General features: G+C 30.3%; 1 protein-coding gene across 6 annotated transcripts in view; it reads right to left on the bottom strand.

Annotated features, from left to right (window-relative positions):
• The window catches only part of LOC143066910 (uncharacterized), an 86,290-nt gene that overhangs the window by 21,774 nt on the left and 44,828 nt on the right, over positions 1-19,688 (bottom strand). For 2 of the 6 annotated variants that reach the window (XM_076239744.1, XM_076239748.1), the window contains 6 exons: positions 14,222-14,242; positions 13,169-13,189; positions 12,116-12,136; positions 11,254-11,274; positions 8,412-8,432; positions 1,580-1,600 (listed from right to left, as the gene is read on the bottom strand). In XM_076239744.1, coding sequence (XP_076095859.1) covers positions 1,580-1,600; positions 8,412-8,432; positions 11,254-11,274; positions 12,116-12,136; positions 13,169-13,189; positions 14,222-14,242 — 126 coding nt within the window. Of the gene's footprint in view, positions 1-1,579; positions 1,601-8,411; positions 8,433-11,253; positions 11,275-12,115; positions 12,137-13,168; positions 13,190-14,221; positions 14,243-15,418; positions 15,440-19,688 lie in introns of all 6 variants that reach the window. The other 4 variants (XM_076239749.1, XM_076239750.1, XM_076239743.1 and 1 more) reach the window with 3 other exon arrangements.

Raw genomic sequence — 19,688 nt, 5'->3', positions numbered from 1 at the left:
CCTATGGGACAAATCAGACGACTATAAATAAAGACAACAGTAGTATACCGCTGTTCAAAACTCATAAATCCATGGACAAAAAACAAAATCGGAGTAGCAAACTAAAACCGAGGGAAACGCATTAAATATAAGAGGAGAACAACGACATAACACCGAAACGTAACACACACAGAAACGGACCAAGCATCAGACAAAACACCACGAGAATAACAAATATAACATGAAAACCAAATACATGAATTTGGGATAGACAAGTACCGTGCCACGTCTTATCTCAATATCTCAAAAATAAGAGAAAACACAAACGACTCAACGTTGAAATGCAACACACACAGAAACGAACAATAATATAACACTGGCCATCTTCCTGACTTGGTACAGGACACTTTTAAAGGGGAATAAAAGTGGTGGGTTGAACCTGGTTTTGTGGCATGCCAAACCTTGCACTTTAATGGCAAAGTTAAATATAACATTCAAATGACAACATAATATTACAGGACTACAATACAAATAAATAGGAGAACATATTAGACAAAAAAACATGATTAATAGATAACAAAAAGCATCAGGTTTAAAATACAATACGCCAAAAACGCGCCTTGTCCACACAGGACTTACAAGTGACGCCCAGATATAAAAGATAGTTTGACTTGTGTATCGTCCAATTTGATTTGAGCGAGTAATACATATTATAATTAAACAAAATAGTCATTTATAAATATGTACAAAGATAGTCACTTATAGTTGAATTGAAAGTAAAAACTGACTTATTAGTCCAATAGACGATGTGCATATTGTATGTCGGATAATATTTTGAAGATGTATAAATTGATGTTGATTAACAATTGCCACTATAATTAACAATATAACTTCTTAAAGATAAATACTAAAACATTAGTCACTTACAGATAGATATGAATCAGTCATTTAAAAACAGATATGAATATATATATAACACATATCTTTGTGTCACTGTAAACTTCATGAATGCTTTTTATTTGTTGGGTTTATCTCATTGCCTTGATTAGCATACCTCATATCTCCTTATTTATTCATTTTTAATTTTCTTGTTATAACTAATGAGCTAATATTTTATATACGGAACTCTTTCGCTTGACTTAACTTACATCTACGTTTCTATTGAATTTAAAAAAAAAAATATACAGATACAGATTATTATCTGGGTAAAGTTTTGTTATTTTATCTGTAGTTTTTGACAAATTGAATTAACGTCCAACTAATATACCCCCTAAAAAAGACAGATATGAAGATACATATATGTGGGAACATTGTGACATTGGAAACTTGGGGTTTCCAATGTCACAATGTTGTTGGGTTGATATGATTGACTTGAATTGCATACCTCACATCTCCTTATTTATTTATTGTTATTTTTTTTAATTATTCACTTTAGTTTGTATTATTTTTTTTCTTTCATGATTTTTTGTCTGTTTAGAAATTAATTAATTTAATTCAATAATCTATGTGTTCTTTAATTCAGTGAGATACAATATTCTTGTTATCAGATCTCATAAATAAATAATCTATAAACAAAACTCTTTCATTTAAATTGACTTACCTTCTGTGTTCCCACTTAATGCTAAAACATAAATACAGATGACGATTAAATATTTGTTACAATGTAACTAATTCGCATCTATTTCTTATGTTCTTTCATTTTTGCTAGGACTTAAGACGGCAAATACCAGTTTTGGTGTACCAGAACCATATGAAAGAACATTCTATGCTTTTATACTACATTAGTAAGTAGTTTAATACACAGGTTGGGGATTCCACTCACATATAGGACAAATAGATGTCGGTCATTTACAAACGTATCAACCGTATCGCATACTTTGACGTATCCGCATCTGCAGATATCTAAAAAAAAATTAGTATGTGATCCCGAGCTTATTGATAAGACGATGCTTCATTAAAAAAAAACTAATTGGAATCTCTTCGAAACAATCAAAGATACACTTTGTTCGTCTTGTATGATTTTTAATATTAGTTTCTTGTGTATATAAAAAAAGTAAAAACACAAAAATACCGAACTCCGAGGAAAATTAAAAAAGGAAAATCTAAAATCAAAAGGCAAAATCAAAAGTCCAAACACATCAAACGAATTGATAACAACTGTCATATTCATGACTTGGTACAATTCGGAGTTTAGTATGACGTCCATTAACACTGTACTAGTATACATATTTTTAGGGGCCAGCTGAAGGACACCTACGGGTGCGGGAATTCTCGCTACATTGAAGACCCATTGGTAAACTTCGGCTGTTGTATGCTCTATGGCCGGGTTGTTGTCGCTTTGACACATTCCCCATTTCCTTTCTCAATTTTACTTTACATATTTATAATAGTGGTGTTTTGTAAAAAGAAATTAAGGTTTTCAAGCAACTACTTTTACATCCCCTAAAAAAGGAGCCAATGTAGGACAGGTATACGAATATCGTACACAATCCTTTAATAATCTAGTTAATAAATATTTCAAGATCTTACATGAATAAACACCAAAAAAAAAATCAAATGCACTTCTTATATACATGTAAGGAACTTTGAATATTGTTTATTTGCGATTTTATCATAAAAGGTAATAAAAAAGTACTGAGTATCACTCAATTTGTCAACTTACAATTTGGTTCTACGTGAGCACTAGTTCATACACAAACACACGAGTTTACCGTATTCACTCCTATCATGCCTGTAAACTGTTCAAACTATCTGGAATATCTTTAAAAGTCGGGTTATATGTTCCACAAAAACTCGATATTTTCTTATTGTTTTGTAAATATCTGCATTAGAGATAAATCAGTCGCCCAATTGGATTATTTAAAGAACATCAAATTAAAGCTTGTAATCACATACTGTTTTTTAGTATATATCTACAAATGCGGATACGTCAACGGATATGATACGGCTGATACGTCTTTAAATGACCGACCTCTAACAGTGGTGGGACATTTAAAAACGTATCGTATCCGTATTTGATAAATTGACTTATCTAAACGTATATATGTAAAAAAAGAAGATGTGGTATGATTGCCAATGAGACAACTCTCCACGAGAGACCAAAACGACACAGAAATTAACAGCTACAAGTCACCGTACGGTCTTCAACAACGGGCAAAGCTCATACCGCATAGTCAGCTATAAAAGGCCCCGAAATTTACAATGTAAAACAATTCAAACAAGACAACTAACGGCCTTATTTATATACAAAAACTCGAAAAACAAATATGTAACACATAACAACCCCCTCCCCCTAACCATCACTTTGTAGTATGCAAACTTGTGGTCTAATTTTAGAGCGATATATACACTTCCACCCAAGTTTATGACTAGAAACTACTAAAATGCTCATATGGGCCCATTTTTTGGCCCCCAACTTATTAAAAAACACCTTGGAGCAAGAACCCCAAAACTCAATTCCAGCCTTTCCTTTGAAGTAGGAATCTTTGTAGTATAATTTTTGAGAGATCTATACACTTAAACACAAGTTATTGCCTGTAAACTAGAAAAATGCTTCTTTTTGGCCCCTTATTCCCAAATGTTCGGGGAAATTAATCCCAAACTGAATCCCGGCCTTCCCTTTCTTATATGGAACCTTGTGGTACAATGTCAGAGAGATCCATACAGTTATACACAAGTTATTGTCCGGAAACTAGAAAAATGCTCGTTTTTGTCCCTTTTTTGTCTTAATTCCTAGACTGTTTGCCCCTGAACCCAGTAAAAGACAACCTTCTTCTGATGGTATTAAACATTGTGGTACAATTTCAGAGCAATTGAAACTTAATGTCCTGAAACTGGAAAATGCCTACTTTTGGGCCCTTTTGTTCCCTAATTTCTAAACCTTTAGGACCATAACCCCAACCTACCTTTTGTGGTTATAAACTTTGTGTTAATTTTATTGATTTCTATTTACTTATACTAAAGTTATTATCTGGAAACCATCCATCTTCGGACGACACTGACGACGACGGATACCAATATACGACCAATTTTTTTTTTAAATTTTGCGTCGTATATGAAGGTTATACAAATACGAATATTTCCTTTAATTGATTGTCATCCTTTAAAACTTTAAATACTTTCATTCTTTATAAATTACAGTCATCCTTTTCAAATTATGGTCATCTGTTTACCAATCACGGTCATCCTCGTCATATGTTACGGTCATCTTGAAAATATTTTGGTGATGATTTACGGTCATCTTAGCGATGTTTTCAAATCCAATTTCCAGTTTCATGCACATTTCTCGGTAGCAATTTGTAATTCCCGTGTGAATCTTTTATAACATTACATCGTACCAATGAATGCTTTGTAAAGAAAAAGATATAGAAACCCTTTAACAGACAATACAGAAACTGACCTTATTTTTCATCCGACATCTTGGGATGACCGTGAATGCAGTAACGGTCATCAGCTTAACCCCAGTGTATATAGCTTAAGAATATATATCAACCAAATAAATAAATAAATAAATATATGTCTCTGTCATATAATATTCTTATTTCGTAAGTATTTGAACGACATTTCGTGTTGAATTGATTAAACAATACTGCAATCATTCTGCATCATAACCCACTTTCTCTTCAATTTTATGAGTATGTGAGTCTTTCACCAAATATGTTTCGCATACAAATAACGAGTAATTTATTGGTGTAAAAGCTTTTATTAATTTTTTTTCAAAATGAATGAAAAATGATTACTGGACCGTCCGTCAATATCACACTTGTGAATACGACCAACTTGGTGTTTTTCCACCGATCTTCACTTGGTGTACATATTCAATTTCTGGAGGGATAATCACATATTGATTTTTAAGGTCGAAGGAAAATATCACATCGTTGCTTTTTTTTTTTTTTTTTTTTTTTTTATCAACAATGGACTTCTCCATTGCAAGATATCTTGTCAGAGTTGATTATTTTTCCTAGATGGATAATGAAAAAAATATAATTGGCCCCTCGTTTCAATGTTACAACATTTAAGCAGTGATTGGTGAATACAGAATTCAAGTGGAGCACCAAATTGGTGAATTTAAAAGATTCAAAGTATTGAGTTTATTATGGAGGCACCAAGGCCAACACTAGCAGACATTGTGGAAACATGTGCCGTCCTTGTCAACATACATATTAATTTTTAATCAAATATCTTCTAAAATAAAACATTCTTTTTTTTTCTTAATTTTCAAATTACACCAGGACAGCTAGAAGCTAAACGTCAAAAACAATGAATGTGACTTAAAGTCCATCATTTTCTTTATAATAAATTAAAAAATCCATGTTATTTGGACTCTGTAGGAAAGTTGTACCATTGTCAATGAAAGCAATAAAATCAATAATGATTATTTTATTTTTTTATTTTTCAGACGACCCTTCATACTTTACCTGTTGTAGTCGTTCTCAACTGTAGGTGCCGAGAGTTGTTGAAAAGGTCTAAACCAAGTGAAAAAAAACAGGTTCCTTTAGAGCTGAGGACAGGTGACTCTTAGTTAGTTTTACTTGTATATATATAGAAATGTGTCTGTTCAACTCAGTTATTTTATTGTTGTTTTTACTTTTGTTTATGTCACAAGTATAATGTTACTTATATGACAAATAAAAATTAGTATATGAAAATATATAAATTGTTCTTTTATGATAATGAATAATTGTTTAATGTATGTATTATTTGTGCTTACATACTTGCTTCTTGCATGTCAAAATCTGTACTTAATTATATTTACTGTTCTAAAAGTGATGTTTCTACTATATTTACAGTTCCTATAATACAGATATGAAAACATTGCACGGACGACATCAGAAGCTAACATTTACACACATTTAACAATCACGTGATTTTCGTGTCAATCTATATACTTGTTACAGTACATGTTTTAAAACTATATATTTAAATCATTAGAACTACCCAGGCGTGAAGTTGAATTATAAAACAAATAAAGTTAATGATATGCAAACACGTACTTTAAATTTGCTAATAAAAGGGAATTGAATCATCAACATCATATGATACTGATATCAATAAATAAAAAATAAAAAAATAATAAAAAAACAAAAAAAATAATAATAAATTTATAAATTAGCAGGCACTCCTTTTTTAAATGTGTACACCAAGTGCACAATCCGTTCGACTTTAGTGACTTACACAAGTTTCATTTGAATGTACAGGTTGGAAATGACTTTTTGTAAACAATAAACGCTAACACATCAAACAAGTGAGTAAACTATGTTTAAAATTTTATAATCTCTTAATTTTAAGTCTGTTGTAGATTTAAACTATATTTTCCACAAAGTCCCGATTTTGTGAATCAAGTTTCCGGTATATATGTACCAGACGCAGGCATTTGTCTCAGAAAAAAAATCCTATATACCTTAATATAACACGTATATAGGAATTTTTTTTTGAGACAAGTGCCTGTGGTACAAAATGACAAATCTCTATTATACCTTTGGTGTTTTGATTTTATTGCACTTTACGTAATACACATAGCTACAGAAGGACTCATGAAATGGCTGCATTTTCATCTCAAAATTTACTAAGAGTACTGCAGGGACGAAAAAAAGTGCACTGCAAAATCCAGTTAAATTTACAGTTTTCTAAAACATACAATGCATCTGAATTTTACTTATCTAGGGCATGCCATGCATTGAAACTTTCCCAGATGCATATGTTTGTCTGTAATCAGACTAAATTTTGAGGTGAAAATGCAGCCATTTTAGCCAAAGGGTCCACATGAACCTTAAACTCACGACTGAGAAGTGGTGATGGTTTAGATATCAGCCTGGGTATCATCCCTCGACCCATATCAGCACCTCAACTCCGTCTCGGGCTGATATGGGGGTCCCGGGATGATACCCATGCTGATATAGAAAAGGCCATGTATTAATCTCTATAGAATATATTTTTTTCTATTAATAAGTTTCTTTTAAATATTTTTTTAGTGCTATTATATTGGTTTTTTCCATAGACAGTTTGCTTCTATAAATGTAGAATTTTGTTAACAGAAGTATTAAGTTTTTTATATCATTTTTATCTGTTTTTGTTAGAATACCAAATAAAACCAAATCAATATTTAAAGTTAGTTCTATGTCTGTCTTCTCAAATATCCAGGAGTTAAGGTCTTCCCATAGTTTTGGACACGTCCATAATATATGTTCTATTGTTTCGACCCCTCCGCACCCAAAACTACAAATATTTGTATCTTTAATTTTTTATTTTAAAAAGAAGTTCATTCGTGCCTTAAATTCGATGTATTATTCTGTATTGAAACCACTACAATTTTGAATTTTTGTTATATAAAAGGGCAATACATGGTTATTTTTCCAATTGAAGTTTGCATTGAGAATAAAGGACCATTTTTGTTCACATTTTTGTTTAGGATTTGACTTGTTACCATTCAAAATAATATACATATCTTTTGAACCTTTCTGAGATTTGAAAAAAAACCTTTAACACTGAGGGCTAAACTGGACCGTTTTCTCTCTTTAAGTCATTTGGACATCTTTTAAATATTTTTTTATTGCCGAAATAAGGCCTTGATTTGTGAGAAAATTAGTTTTAATATTGTATACCGAATTAGACTATTTACCGGATTTGTTATCACATAAGCAACACGACGGGTGCCGCATGTGGAGCAGGATCTGCTTACCCTTTCGGAGCACCTGAGATCACCCCTAGTTTTTTGATGGGGTTCATGATGTTTATTCTTTAGTTTTCTATGTTGTGTCGTGTGTGCTGTTGTTTGTTTGTCTTTTTCATTTTTAGCCATGGCGTTGTCAGTTTGTTTTAGATTTATGAGTTTGACTGTCCCTTTGGTATCTTTCGTCCCTCTTTTATTAAAGTGATCAAAAGTCATAAAACTTCCACCTTCTTGTTACAAGTCATTGATCAGCCAAACTCTTTTTTAGCCCTATCTTTATATAAAATTGAATGGTTAAAAATCTTTATTCCATCATTCTTCCATAAAGCATGTGTTAATCTGAGAGTTATTTTGTACATGTTTAAGATCTTGCCAAGCATCAAATAATTCTTTTCAAAATGGATTATTTAACTTTTTATAAGGACCAAGAAACTGCATATCCCAAAAACTCAAATTTTCTAAAACGAGGAATAGTTTCCCTAGTTTTGAATTGTTTCTATTAATTCTTCTTATCCATGTTTTCTTAAGACCTTTTATGTAGTTTTCAATATTTTTCATTTTTAGTCCTCCTAAACAGTGTGGTTTGGAAATGTGTTTTAATTTATTAAATGTTTTCTTTCATTATTTTTTATCTGTTTATTAATTTATTAATTTAATTCAATAATTTATGTGTTCTTTAATTAATTGAGATACAATATTCTTATTATCACATCTCATGAGTAAATAATCTAAAAAAAATTATCTTTCATTTAAATTGACTTACCATCTGTGCTCCTTCTTAATCCTGAAAAAATAAATACAGATGACGATTAAATATTCGTTTCATTGTAACTAATTCGCAGCTATTTCAAATGTTCTTTCATTTTTGCTAGGACCATAGACGGCAAATACCAGTTTTGGTGTACCAGAACCATATAAATGTACATTCTATGCTTTTATACTACATTAGTAAGTAGTTTCATACACAGGTTGGAGTTAGTTAGTTTGACTTGTGTATCGTCCATTATGCATCTTAGCGAGTAATACATATTATAACTAAACAAAATATATGTACACAGATAGTCACTTATAGTGGAATTGAATGTAACAACTGACTTATTGGTGCAATAGGCGATTTGCATTTTGTATGTCGGATAACATTTTGTACATGTATAAATTGATGTTGATTAACAATTGCCACTATTATAAATTTGACCTACCGAATTAGACTATTTACCGGATTAAATTTTGTAATCACATAAGCAACACGACGGGTGCCGCATGTGGAGCAGGATCTGCTTACCCTTCCGGAGCACCTGAGATCACCCCTAGTTTTTGGTGGGGTTCGTGTTGTTTATTCTTTAGTTTTCTATGTTGTGTCATGTGTACTATTGTTTTTCTGTTTGTCTTTTTCATTTTTAGCCATGGCGTTGTCAGTTTGTTTTAGATTTACGAGTTTGACTGTCCCTTTGGTGTCTTTCGTCCCTCTTTTATAAACAATTTACCTACTTAAAGATAAATACTAAAACATTAGTCACTGACAGATAGATTTGAATCAGTCATTTAAAGACAGATATGAATATATATATAATACATATCATTGTGACACTGCAAACTTCGTGAATGCTTTTTAATTGTCGGGTTTTTTTTTTAACTTTTGATTAATTTATTTATTTATTGATCAATTAATTAATTAATTTATTTATTATTTATCATTCATTAATTTTTAATTTTCTTTTTATAACTAATGAGCTAATATTATGTATACGAAACTCCTTCGCTTGACTTTCCTTACCATCTGCGTTTCTATTGAATTTTAAAAAATAAATAGAGACACAGATTATAAGGTCTTTCCACTTTTCTGTGGATTATTTTTGTTTTTTTTCCGCCTAATTTTCTTCTTGCGATAAACATTTGTTTCGCAATAAGTCACTTAGATATTTGGTATATGATATCGAACAGTTTATGTGCTTTTGACATTTACCCTGTGTAACCGAATACTTTTCTTTGTAGGAGTTATCTCCCCAAACACTGTTTTCCTTGTGTCCAATACTCCTTCGCAACCGTTAAATATTACGACAAATTTATTTTATAAAATTGCTCATTATATTCTTTGGATGATATGTCCAATTTTGACCGAAGCAATATGAACGCTCCATATGGGAGTAATTTCCCCTTTTGTATTTGAAATTTTGAAATGTATTTTTAACTGGAAAACCATAAGTGATAGAGCCCTAGGGTCTTTTGATTTGAGATCCTTGGTCTCAAAAAATGAAAATAAGGTCAAGGTCAAAGGTCAAGGTCGTATTTTAGATTTTTATTTGTCTTTGATTTCCCATAACTTTAGAATTATTATAGATACAGAAAATTTACATAGTGAAAAATGCTTGGTACTTCAAGGGGCAACTTTGTTACATATGACTGTATTGGTTTTACCATTGGGTAAGGGGCATAATCCCCATTGATGGTTTATATAACGCCATTTTTAGGCAAAACTCTTAAACAAAATGTCCTTGACCCATAGGGTCTTTTGCAATGACATTGTGGAGCAATGACCTTGACAAAGGTTACAAGGTCAAAGGTCAAGGTCAAATTCAAAATTTTGACTTTTCATTATTTTTAGATTTTCTCTGAGTCTTAAAAGATATATATATAAAAGAACAAGTGCATATTGTAATGAAGATATGTTACATTTGGTCTGATACAATTAAATGGCATCTTATTGGAGTTAGTGCCCCTGAAATGTCTTAATATAAGGTTATTTGATTATAACTTCAACTAACTTCATTATAAAGCCATATGACCTTCTACAAAAGGTAAGGTGACATATGACCTTGAAAAGTGACAACCGGAAGCGACCTTTAGAAAACCTGAAGGAGCTTTTTTTACACTTTTTTCATATCTAAGTACTCAGATTCGATATATTTTGTAATTTAAATACCTTCACTTATCACTTAAGACTAGAAGTAACTTTTTGTAAACCGGAAGAGGTGAATTATATCCTAGTTTACAGGCAAAAGTATATAAAAACTATATATTTTTGGAATCAGTGTGAAAGAAGCTACCATATGAGACCAAAAGTAACATTTACTTAACTGGAAGTAGCATATGATCTCCTTTAGTTTACTTTCAAGCATATCAAAACCATCATTTATTGCATCAGTCTGAAGAAACTAGCTTCTTTTCAAAATTTCTTTGATTATGAAAGACCTTCAATTGTTCTCTGAACAATTGGTTTTTAATTATCTGAGTAATGTTTTTTTTTGTAGTTTTTAACAAATTGAATTACCGTTCAACTAATATACCTACAAAAACGACAGATATCGGATATGAAGATACATATATGTGGGGACATTGTGATATTGGAAACTCCGTAAATTCTTCGTAATTGTTGGGTTGATATGATTGACTTCAATTGCAAACCTCACATCTGCTTATTTATTTATTGTAATTTTTTTAATTATTCATTTTATTTTTTATTAATTTTTTTTCTTTCATTATTTTTTATTTGTTTTTTAATTCAATAATTTATGTATTCTTTAATTCATTGAGATACAACATTCTTGTTATCATATCTCATAAGTTAATAATCTATAAACAAATATCTTTCATTTCAATTGACTTACCATCTGTGCTCCTACTAAATCCTAAAAAATAAATACAGATGACGATTAAATATTCGTTTCATTGTAACTAATTCGCAGCTATTTCTAATGTTCTTTCATTTTTACTAGGACTTTATAGTCACTTACAGATAGATATGAATCAGTCATTTAAAAACAGATATGAATATATATATAACACATATCTTTGTGTCACTGTAAACTTCATAAATGCTTTTTATTTGTTGGGTTTATCTCATTGCCTTGATTAGCATACCTCATATCTCCTTATTTATTTATTTTTTAAATCTTAATTAATTTATTTATTGATCAATTAATTAATTAATTTATTATTTATCATTTATTCATTTTTAATTTTCTTGTTATAACTAATGAGTTAATATTTTATATACGAAACTCTTTCGCTTGACTTTACTTACATCTACGTTTCTATTGAGTTTAAAAATAAATAAACAGACACAGATTATTATCTGGGTAAAGTTTTGTTATGTTATCTGTAGTTTTTGACAAATTGAATTAACGTCCAACTAATATACCCCCTAAAAAAGACAGATATGAAGATACATATATGTGGGGGACATTGTGCAATTGGAAACTTCGTGAATTCTTTGTAGTTGTTGAGTTGATATGATTGACTTGAATTGCATACCTCACATCTCCTTATTTATTTATTGTTATTTTTTTTAATTATTCACTTTAGTTTGTATTATTTTTATTCTTTCATGATTTTTCGTCTGTTTAGAAATTTATTAATTTAATTCAATAATTTATGTGTTCTTTAATTCAGTGAGATATAATATTCTTGTTATCATATCTCATAAGTTAATAATCTATAAACAAATCTCTTTCAGTTAAATTGACTTACCATCTGTGCTCCTACTTAATCCTAAAAGATAAATACAGATGACGATTAAATATTCGTTTCATTGTAACTAATTCGCAGCTATTTCTAATGTTCTTTCATTTTTACTAGGACTTTAGACGGCAAATACCAGTTTTGGTGTGCCAGAACCATATGAATGAACATTCTAGGCTTTTATACTACATTAGTAAGTAGTTAAATAAACAGTTTGGGGATTCCCCTCACCTATTGGACAAATCAGACGACTATAAGTTAGTTTGACTTCTGTATCGTCCAATTTGATTTGAGCGAGTAATACATATTATAATTAAACAAAATAGTCATTTATAAATATGTACAAAGATAGTCACTTATAGTTGAATTGAAAGTAAAAACTGACTTATTAGTCCAATAGACGATGTGCATATTGTATGTCGGATAATATTTTGAAGATGTATAAATTGATGTTGATTAACAATTGCCACTATAATTAACAATTTAACTTCTTAAAGATAAATACTAAAAAAATAGTCACTTACAGATAGATATGAATCAGTGACTAAATGACAGATATGAATATATATATAATACATATCATTGTGACACTGCAAACTTCGTGAATGCTTCTTAATTGTTGGGTTTATCTCATTGCTTTGATTAGCATACCTCATATCTCCTTATTTATTCATTTTTAATTTTCTTGTTATAACTAATGAGCTAATATTTTATATACGAAACTCTTTCGCTTGACTTTACTTACATCTACGTTTCTATTGAATTTAAAAAAAAATATACAGACACAGATTATTATCTGGAATTCTTTGTACTTGTTGGGTTGATCTGATTGACTTGAATTGCATACCTCACATCTCCTTATTTATTTATTGTTTTTTTTTTTAATTATTCACTTTAGTTTGTATTATTTTTTCCTTTCATGAATTTTTGTCTGTTTAGAAATTAATTAATTTAATTCAATAATTTATGTGTTCTTTAATTCATTGAGATACAATATTCTTGTTATCATATCTCATAAGTTAATAATCTATAAACAAATCTCTTTCAGTTAAATTGACTTACCATCTGTGCTCCTACTTAATCCTAAAAGATAAATACAGATGACGATTAAATATTCGTTTCATTGTAACTAATTCGCAGCTATTTCTAATGTTCTTTCATTTTTACTAGGACTTTAGACGGCAAATACCAGTTTTGGTGTGCCAGAACCATATGAATGAACATTCTAGGCTTTTATACTACATTAGTAAGTAGTTAAATAAACAGTTTGGGGATTCCCCTCACCTATGGGACAAATCAGACGACTATAAGTTAGTTTGACTTGTGTATCGTCCAATTTGATTTGAGCGAGTAATACATATTATAATTAAACAAAATAGTCATTTATAAATATGTACAAAGATAGTCACTTATAGTTGAATTGAAAGTAAAAACTGACTTATTAGTCCAATAGACGATGTGCATATTGTATGTCGGATAATATTTTGAAGATGTATAAATTGATGTTGATTAACAATTGCCACTATAATTAACAATTTAACTTCTTAAAGATAAATACTAAAAAAATAGTCACTTACAGATAGATATGAATCAGTGACTAAATGACAGATATGAATATATATATAATACATATCATTGTGACACTGCAAACTTCGTGAATGCTTCTTAATTGTTGGGTTTATCTCATTGCTTTGATTAGCATACCTCATATCTCCTTATTTATTCATTTTTAATTTTCTTGTTATAACTAATGAGCTAATATTTTATATACGAAACTCTTTCGCTTGACTTTACTTACATCTACGTTTCTATTGAATTTAAAAAAAAATATACAGACACAGATTATTATCTGGAATTCTTTGTACTTGTTGGGTTGATCTGATTGACTTGAATTGCATACCTCACATCTCCTTATTTATTTATTGTTTTTTTTTTAATTATTCACTTTAGTTTGTATTATTTTTTTCCTTTCATGAATTTTTGTCTGTTTAGAAATTAATTAATTTAATTCAATAATTTATGTGTTCTTTAATTCATTGAGATACAATATTCTTGTTATCATATCTCATAAGTTAATAATCTATAAACAAATCTCTTTCATTTAAATTGACTTACCATCTGTGCTCCTACTTAATCCTAAAAACATAAATACAGATGACGATTAAATATTCGTTTCATTGTAACTAATTCGCAGCTATTTCTAATGTTCTTTCATTTTTACTAGGACTTTCGACGGCAAATACCAGTTTTGGTGTACCAGAACCATATGAATGAACATTCTAGGCTTTTATACTACATTAGTAAATAGTTAAATAAACAGTTTGGGGATTCCTCTCACCTATGGGACAAATCAGACGACTATAAGTTAGTTTGACTTGTGTATCGTCCAATTTGATTTGAGCGAGTAATACATATTATAATTAAACAAAATAGTCATTTATAAATATGTACAAAGATAGTCACTTATAGTTGAATTGAAAGTAAAAACTGACTTATTAGTCCAATAGACGATGTGCATATTGTATGTCGGATAATATTTTGAAGATGTATAAATTGATGTTGATTAACAATTGCCACTATAATTAACAATATAACTTCTTAAAGATAAATACTAAAAAAAATAGTCACTTACAGATAGATATGAATCAGTCATTTAAAAACAGATATGAATATATATATATATATATAACACATATCTTTGTGTCACTGTAAACTTCATGAATGCTTTTTATTTGTTAAGTTTATCTCATTGTCTTGATTAGCATACTTCATATCTCCTTATTTATTCATTTTTAATTTTCTTGTTATAACTAATGAGCTAATATTTTATATACGAAACTCTTTCGCTTGACTTTACTTACATCTACGTTTCTATTGAATTTTACAAAAAAAGATATACAGAGACAGATTATTTTCTGGGTAAAGTTTTGTTTTTTATCTGTAGTTTTTGACAAATTGAATTAACGTCCAACTAATATACCCTCTAAAAAAGACAGATATGAAAATACATATATGTGGGAACATTGTGACATTGGAAACTTCGTGAATTCTTTGTACTTGTTGGGTTGATCTGATTGACTTGAATTGCATACCTCACATCTCCTTATTTATTTATTGTTATTTTTTTTTAATTATTCACTTTAGTTTGTATTATTTTTTTTCTTTCATGTTTTTTTTTTGTCTGTTTAGAAATTAATTAATTTAATTCAATAATTTATGTGTTCTTTAATTCAGTGAGATACAATATTCTTGTTATCATATCTCATAAGTTAATAATCTATAAACAAAACTCTTTCATTTAAATTGACTTACCATCTGTGTTCCCACTTAATGCTAAAACATAAATACAGATGACGATTAAATATTTGTTACAATGTAACTAATTCGCATCTATTTCTAATGTTCTTTCATTTTTGCTAGGACTTAAGACGGCAAATACCAGTTTTGGTGTACCAGAACCATATGAATGAACATTCTATGCTTTTATACTACATTAGTAAGTAGTTTAATACACAGGTTGGGGATTCCACTCACATATAGGACAAAGAGATGTCGGTCATTTACAAACGTATCCGCATCTGCAGATATCTAAAAAAAAATTAGTATGTGATCCCAAGCTTATTGATAAGACCATGCTTCATTAAAAAGAAACTAATTGGAATCTCTTCGAAACAATCAAAGATACACTTTGTTCGTCTTGTATGATTTTTAATATTAGTTTCTTGTGTATAAAAAAAAAGTAAAAACACAAACATACTGAACTCCGAGGAAAATTAAAAAAGGAAAATCCAAACTCAAAAGGCAAAATCAAAAGTCCAAACACATCAAACGAATGGATAACAACTGTCATATTCCTGACTTGGTACAATTCGGAGTTTAGTATGACGTCCATTATTACTGTACTAGTATACATAGTTATGGGCCAGCTGAAGGACACCTACGGGTGCGGGAATTCTCGCTACATTGAAGACCCATTGGTGGCCTTCCGCTGTTGTCTGCTCTATGGCCGGGTTGTTGTCGCTTTGACACATTCCCCATTTCCTTTCTCAATTTTACTTTACATATTTGTAATAGTGGTGTTTTGTAAAAAAAAATTAAGGTGTTCTAGCAACTACTTTTACATCCCCTAAAAAAGGAGCCAATGTAGGACAGGTATACGAATATCGTACACAATCCTTTAATAATCTAGTTAATAAATATTTCAAGATCTTACATGAATAAACACCAAAAAAAAAATCAAATGTACTTCTTATATACATGTAAGGAACTTTGAATATTGTTCATTTGCGATTTTATCATAAAAGGTAATAAAAAAGTACTGAGTCTCACTCAATTTGTCAACTTACAATTTGGTTCTACGTGAGCACTAGTTCATACACAAACACACGAGTTTACCGTATTCACTCCTATCATGCCTGTAAACTGTTCAAACTATCTGGAATATCTTTAAAAGTCGTGTTATATGTTCCACAAAAACTCGATATTTTCTTATTGTTTTGTAAATGTCTGCATTAGAGATAAATCAGTCGCCCAATTGGATTATTTAAAGAACATCAAATTAAAGCTTGGAATCAGATACTGTTTTTAGTATATATCTACAAATGCGAATACGTCAACGGATATGATACGGTTGATACGTCTTTAAATGACCGACCTCTAACAGTGGTGGGACATTTAAAGACGTATCGTATCCGTATTTGATAAATTGACTTATCTAAACGTATATATGTAAAAAAAAAAAGAAGATGTGGTATGATTGCCAATGAGACAACTCTCCACGAGAGACCAAAACGACACAGAAATTAACAGCTACAAGTCACCGTACGGTCTTCAACAACGAGCAAAGCCCATACCGCATAGTCAGCTATAAAAGGCCCCGAAATTTACAATGTAAAACAATTCAAACAAGACAACTAACGGCCTTATTTATATACAAAAACTCGAAAAACAAATATGTAACACATAACAACCCCCTCCCCCTAACCATCCCTTTGTAGTATGCAAACTTGTGGTCTAATTTTAGAGCGATATATACACTTCCACACAAGTTTATGACTAGAAACTACAAAAATGCTCATATGGGCCCATTTTTTGGCCCCCAACTTATTAAAAAACAAGCAAGAACCCCAAAACTCAATTCCAGCCTTTCCTTTGAAGTAGGAATCTTTGTAGCATAATTTCTGAGAGATCTATACACTTAAACACAAGTTATTGCCTGTAAACGAGAAAAATGCTTCTTGTTGGCCCCTTATTCCTAAATGTTCGGGGAAATTAATCCCAAACTGAATCCCGGCCTTCCCTTTCTTATATGGAACCTTGTGGTACAATGTCAGAGAGATCCATACTGTTATACACAAGTTATTGTCCGGAAACTAGAAAAATGCTCGTTTTTGTCCCTTTTTTGTCTTAATTCCTAGACTGTTTGCCCCTGAACCCAGTAAAAGACAACCTTCTTCTAATGGTATTGAACATTGTGGTACAATTTCAGAGCAATTGAAACTTAATGTCCTGAAACTGGAAAATGCCTACTTTTGGGCCCTTTTCTTCCCTAATTTCTAAACCTTTAGGACCATAACCCCAACCTACCTTTTGTGGTTATAAACTTTGTGTTAATTTTATTGATTTCTATTTACTTATACTAAAGTTATTATCTGGAAACCATCCATCTTCGGACGACACTGACGACGACGGATACCAATATACGACCATTTTTTTTTTAATTTTGCGTCGTATAAGAAGGTTATACAAATACGAATATTTCCTTTAATTGATTGTCATCCTTTAAAACTTTAAATACTTTTATTCTTTATAAATTACAGTCATCCTTTTCAAATTATGGTCATCTCTTTACCAATCACGGTCATCCTCGTCATATGTTACGGTCATCTTGAAAATATTTTGGTGATGATTTACGGTCATCTTAGCGATGTTTTCAAATCCAATTTCCAGTTTCATGCACATTTCTCGGTAGCAATTTGTAATTCCCGTGTGAATCTTTTATAACATTACATCGTACCAATGAATTCTTTGTAAAGACAAAGATATAAAAACCCTTTAACAGACAATACAGAAACTGACCTTATTTTTCATCCGACATCTTGGGATGACCGTGAATGCAGTAACGGTCATCAGCTTAACCCAAGTGTATATAGCTTAAGAATATATATCAACCAAATAAATAAATAAATAAATATATGTCTCTGTCATATAATATTCTTATTTCGTAAGTATTTGAACGACATTTCGTGTTGAATTGATTAAACAATACTGCAATCATTCTGCATCATAACCCACTTTCTCTTCAATTTTATGATTATGTGAGTCTTTCACCAAATATGTTTCGCCTGCAAATAACGAGTAATTTATTGGTGTAAAAGCTTTTATGAATTTTTTTTCAAAATTAATGAAAAATGATTACTGGACCGTCCGTCAATATCACAATTGTGAATACGACAAACTTGGTGTTTTTCCACCGATCTTCACTTGGTGTACATATTCAATTTCTGGAGGGATAATCACATATTGATTTTTAAGGTCGAAGGAAAATATCACATCGTTGCTTTTTTTTTTTTTTTTTTTTTATCAACAATGGACTTCTCCATTGCAAGATATCTTGTCAGAGTTGATTATTTTTCCTAGATGGATAATGAAAAAAATATAATTGGCCCCTCGTTTCAATGTTACAACATTTAAGCAGTGATTGGTGAATACAGAATTCAAGTGGAGCACCAAATTGGTGAATTTAAAAGATTCAAAGTATTGAGTTTATAATGGAGGCACCAAGGCCAACACTAGCAGACATTGTGGAAACATGTGCCGTCCTTGTCAACATACATATTAATTTTTAATCAAATATCATCTAAAATAAAACATTCTTTTTTTTTTCTTAATTTTCAAATTACACCAGGACAGCTAGAAGCTAAACGTCAAAAACGATGAATGTGACTTAAAGTCCATCATTTTCCTTATAATAAATTAAAAAATACATGTTATTTGGACTCTGTAGGAAAGTTGTACCATTGTCAATGAAAGCAATAAAATCAATAATGATTATTTTATTTTTTTATTTTTCAGACGACCCTTCATATTTTACCTGTTGTAGTCGTTCTCAACTGTAGGTGCCGAGAGTTGTTGAAAAGGTCTAATTTAAACCAAGTGAAAAAAAACAGGTTCCTTTAGAGCTGAGGACAGGTGACTCTTAGTTAGTTTTACTTGTATATATATATAGAAATGTGTCTGTTCAACTCAGTTATTTTATTGTTGTTTTTACTTTTGTTTATGTCACAAGTATAATGTTACTTATATGACAAATAAAGATTAGTATATGAAAATATATAAATTGTTCTTTTATGATAATGAATAATTGTTTAATGTATGTATTATTTGGGCTTACATACTTGCTTCTTGTATGTCAAAATCTGTACTTAATTAAATTTACTGTTCTAAAAGTGATGTTTTTACTACATTTACAGTTCCTATAATACAGATATGAAAACATTGCACGGACGACATCAGAAGCTAACATTTACACACATTTAACAATCACGTGATTTTCGTGTCAATCTATATACTTGTTACAGTA

Source organism: Mytilus galloprovincialis, chromosome 3, assembly GCF_965363235.1.
Source record: "Mytilus galloprovincialis chromosome 3, xbMytGall1.hap1.1, whole genome shotgun sequence".
Classification (NCBI taxonomy): Eukaryota; Metazoa; Mollusca; class Bivalvia; order Mytilida; family Mytilidae; genus Mytilus; species Mytilus galloprovincialis.
This window is presented reverse-complemented; position numbering and strand designations above follow the sequence as displayed.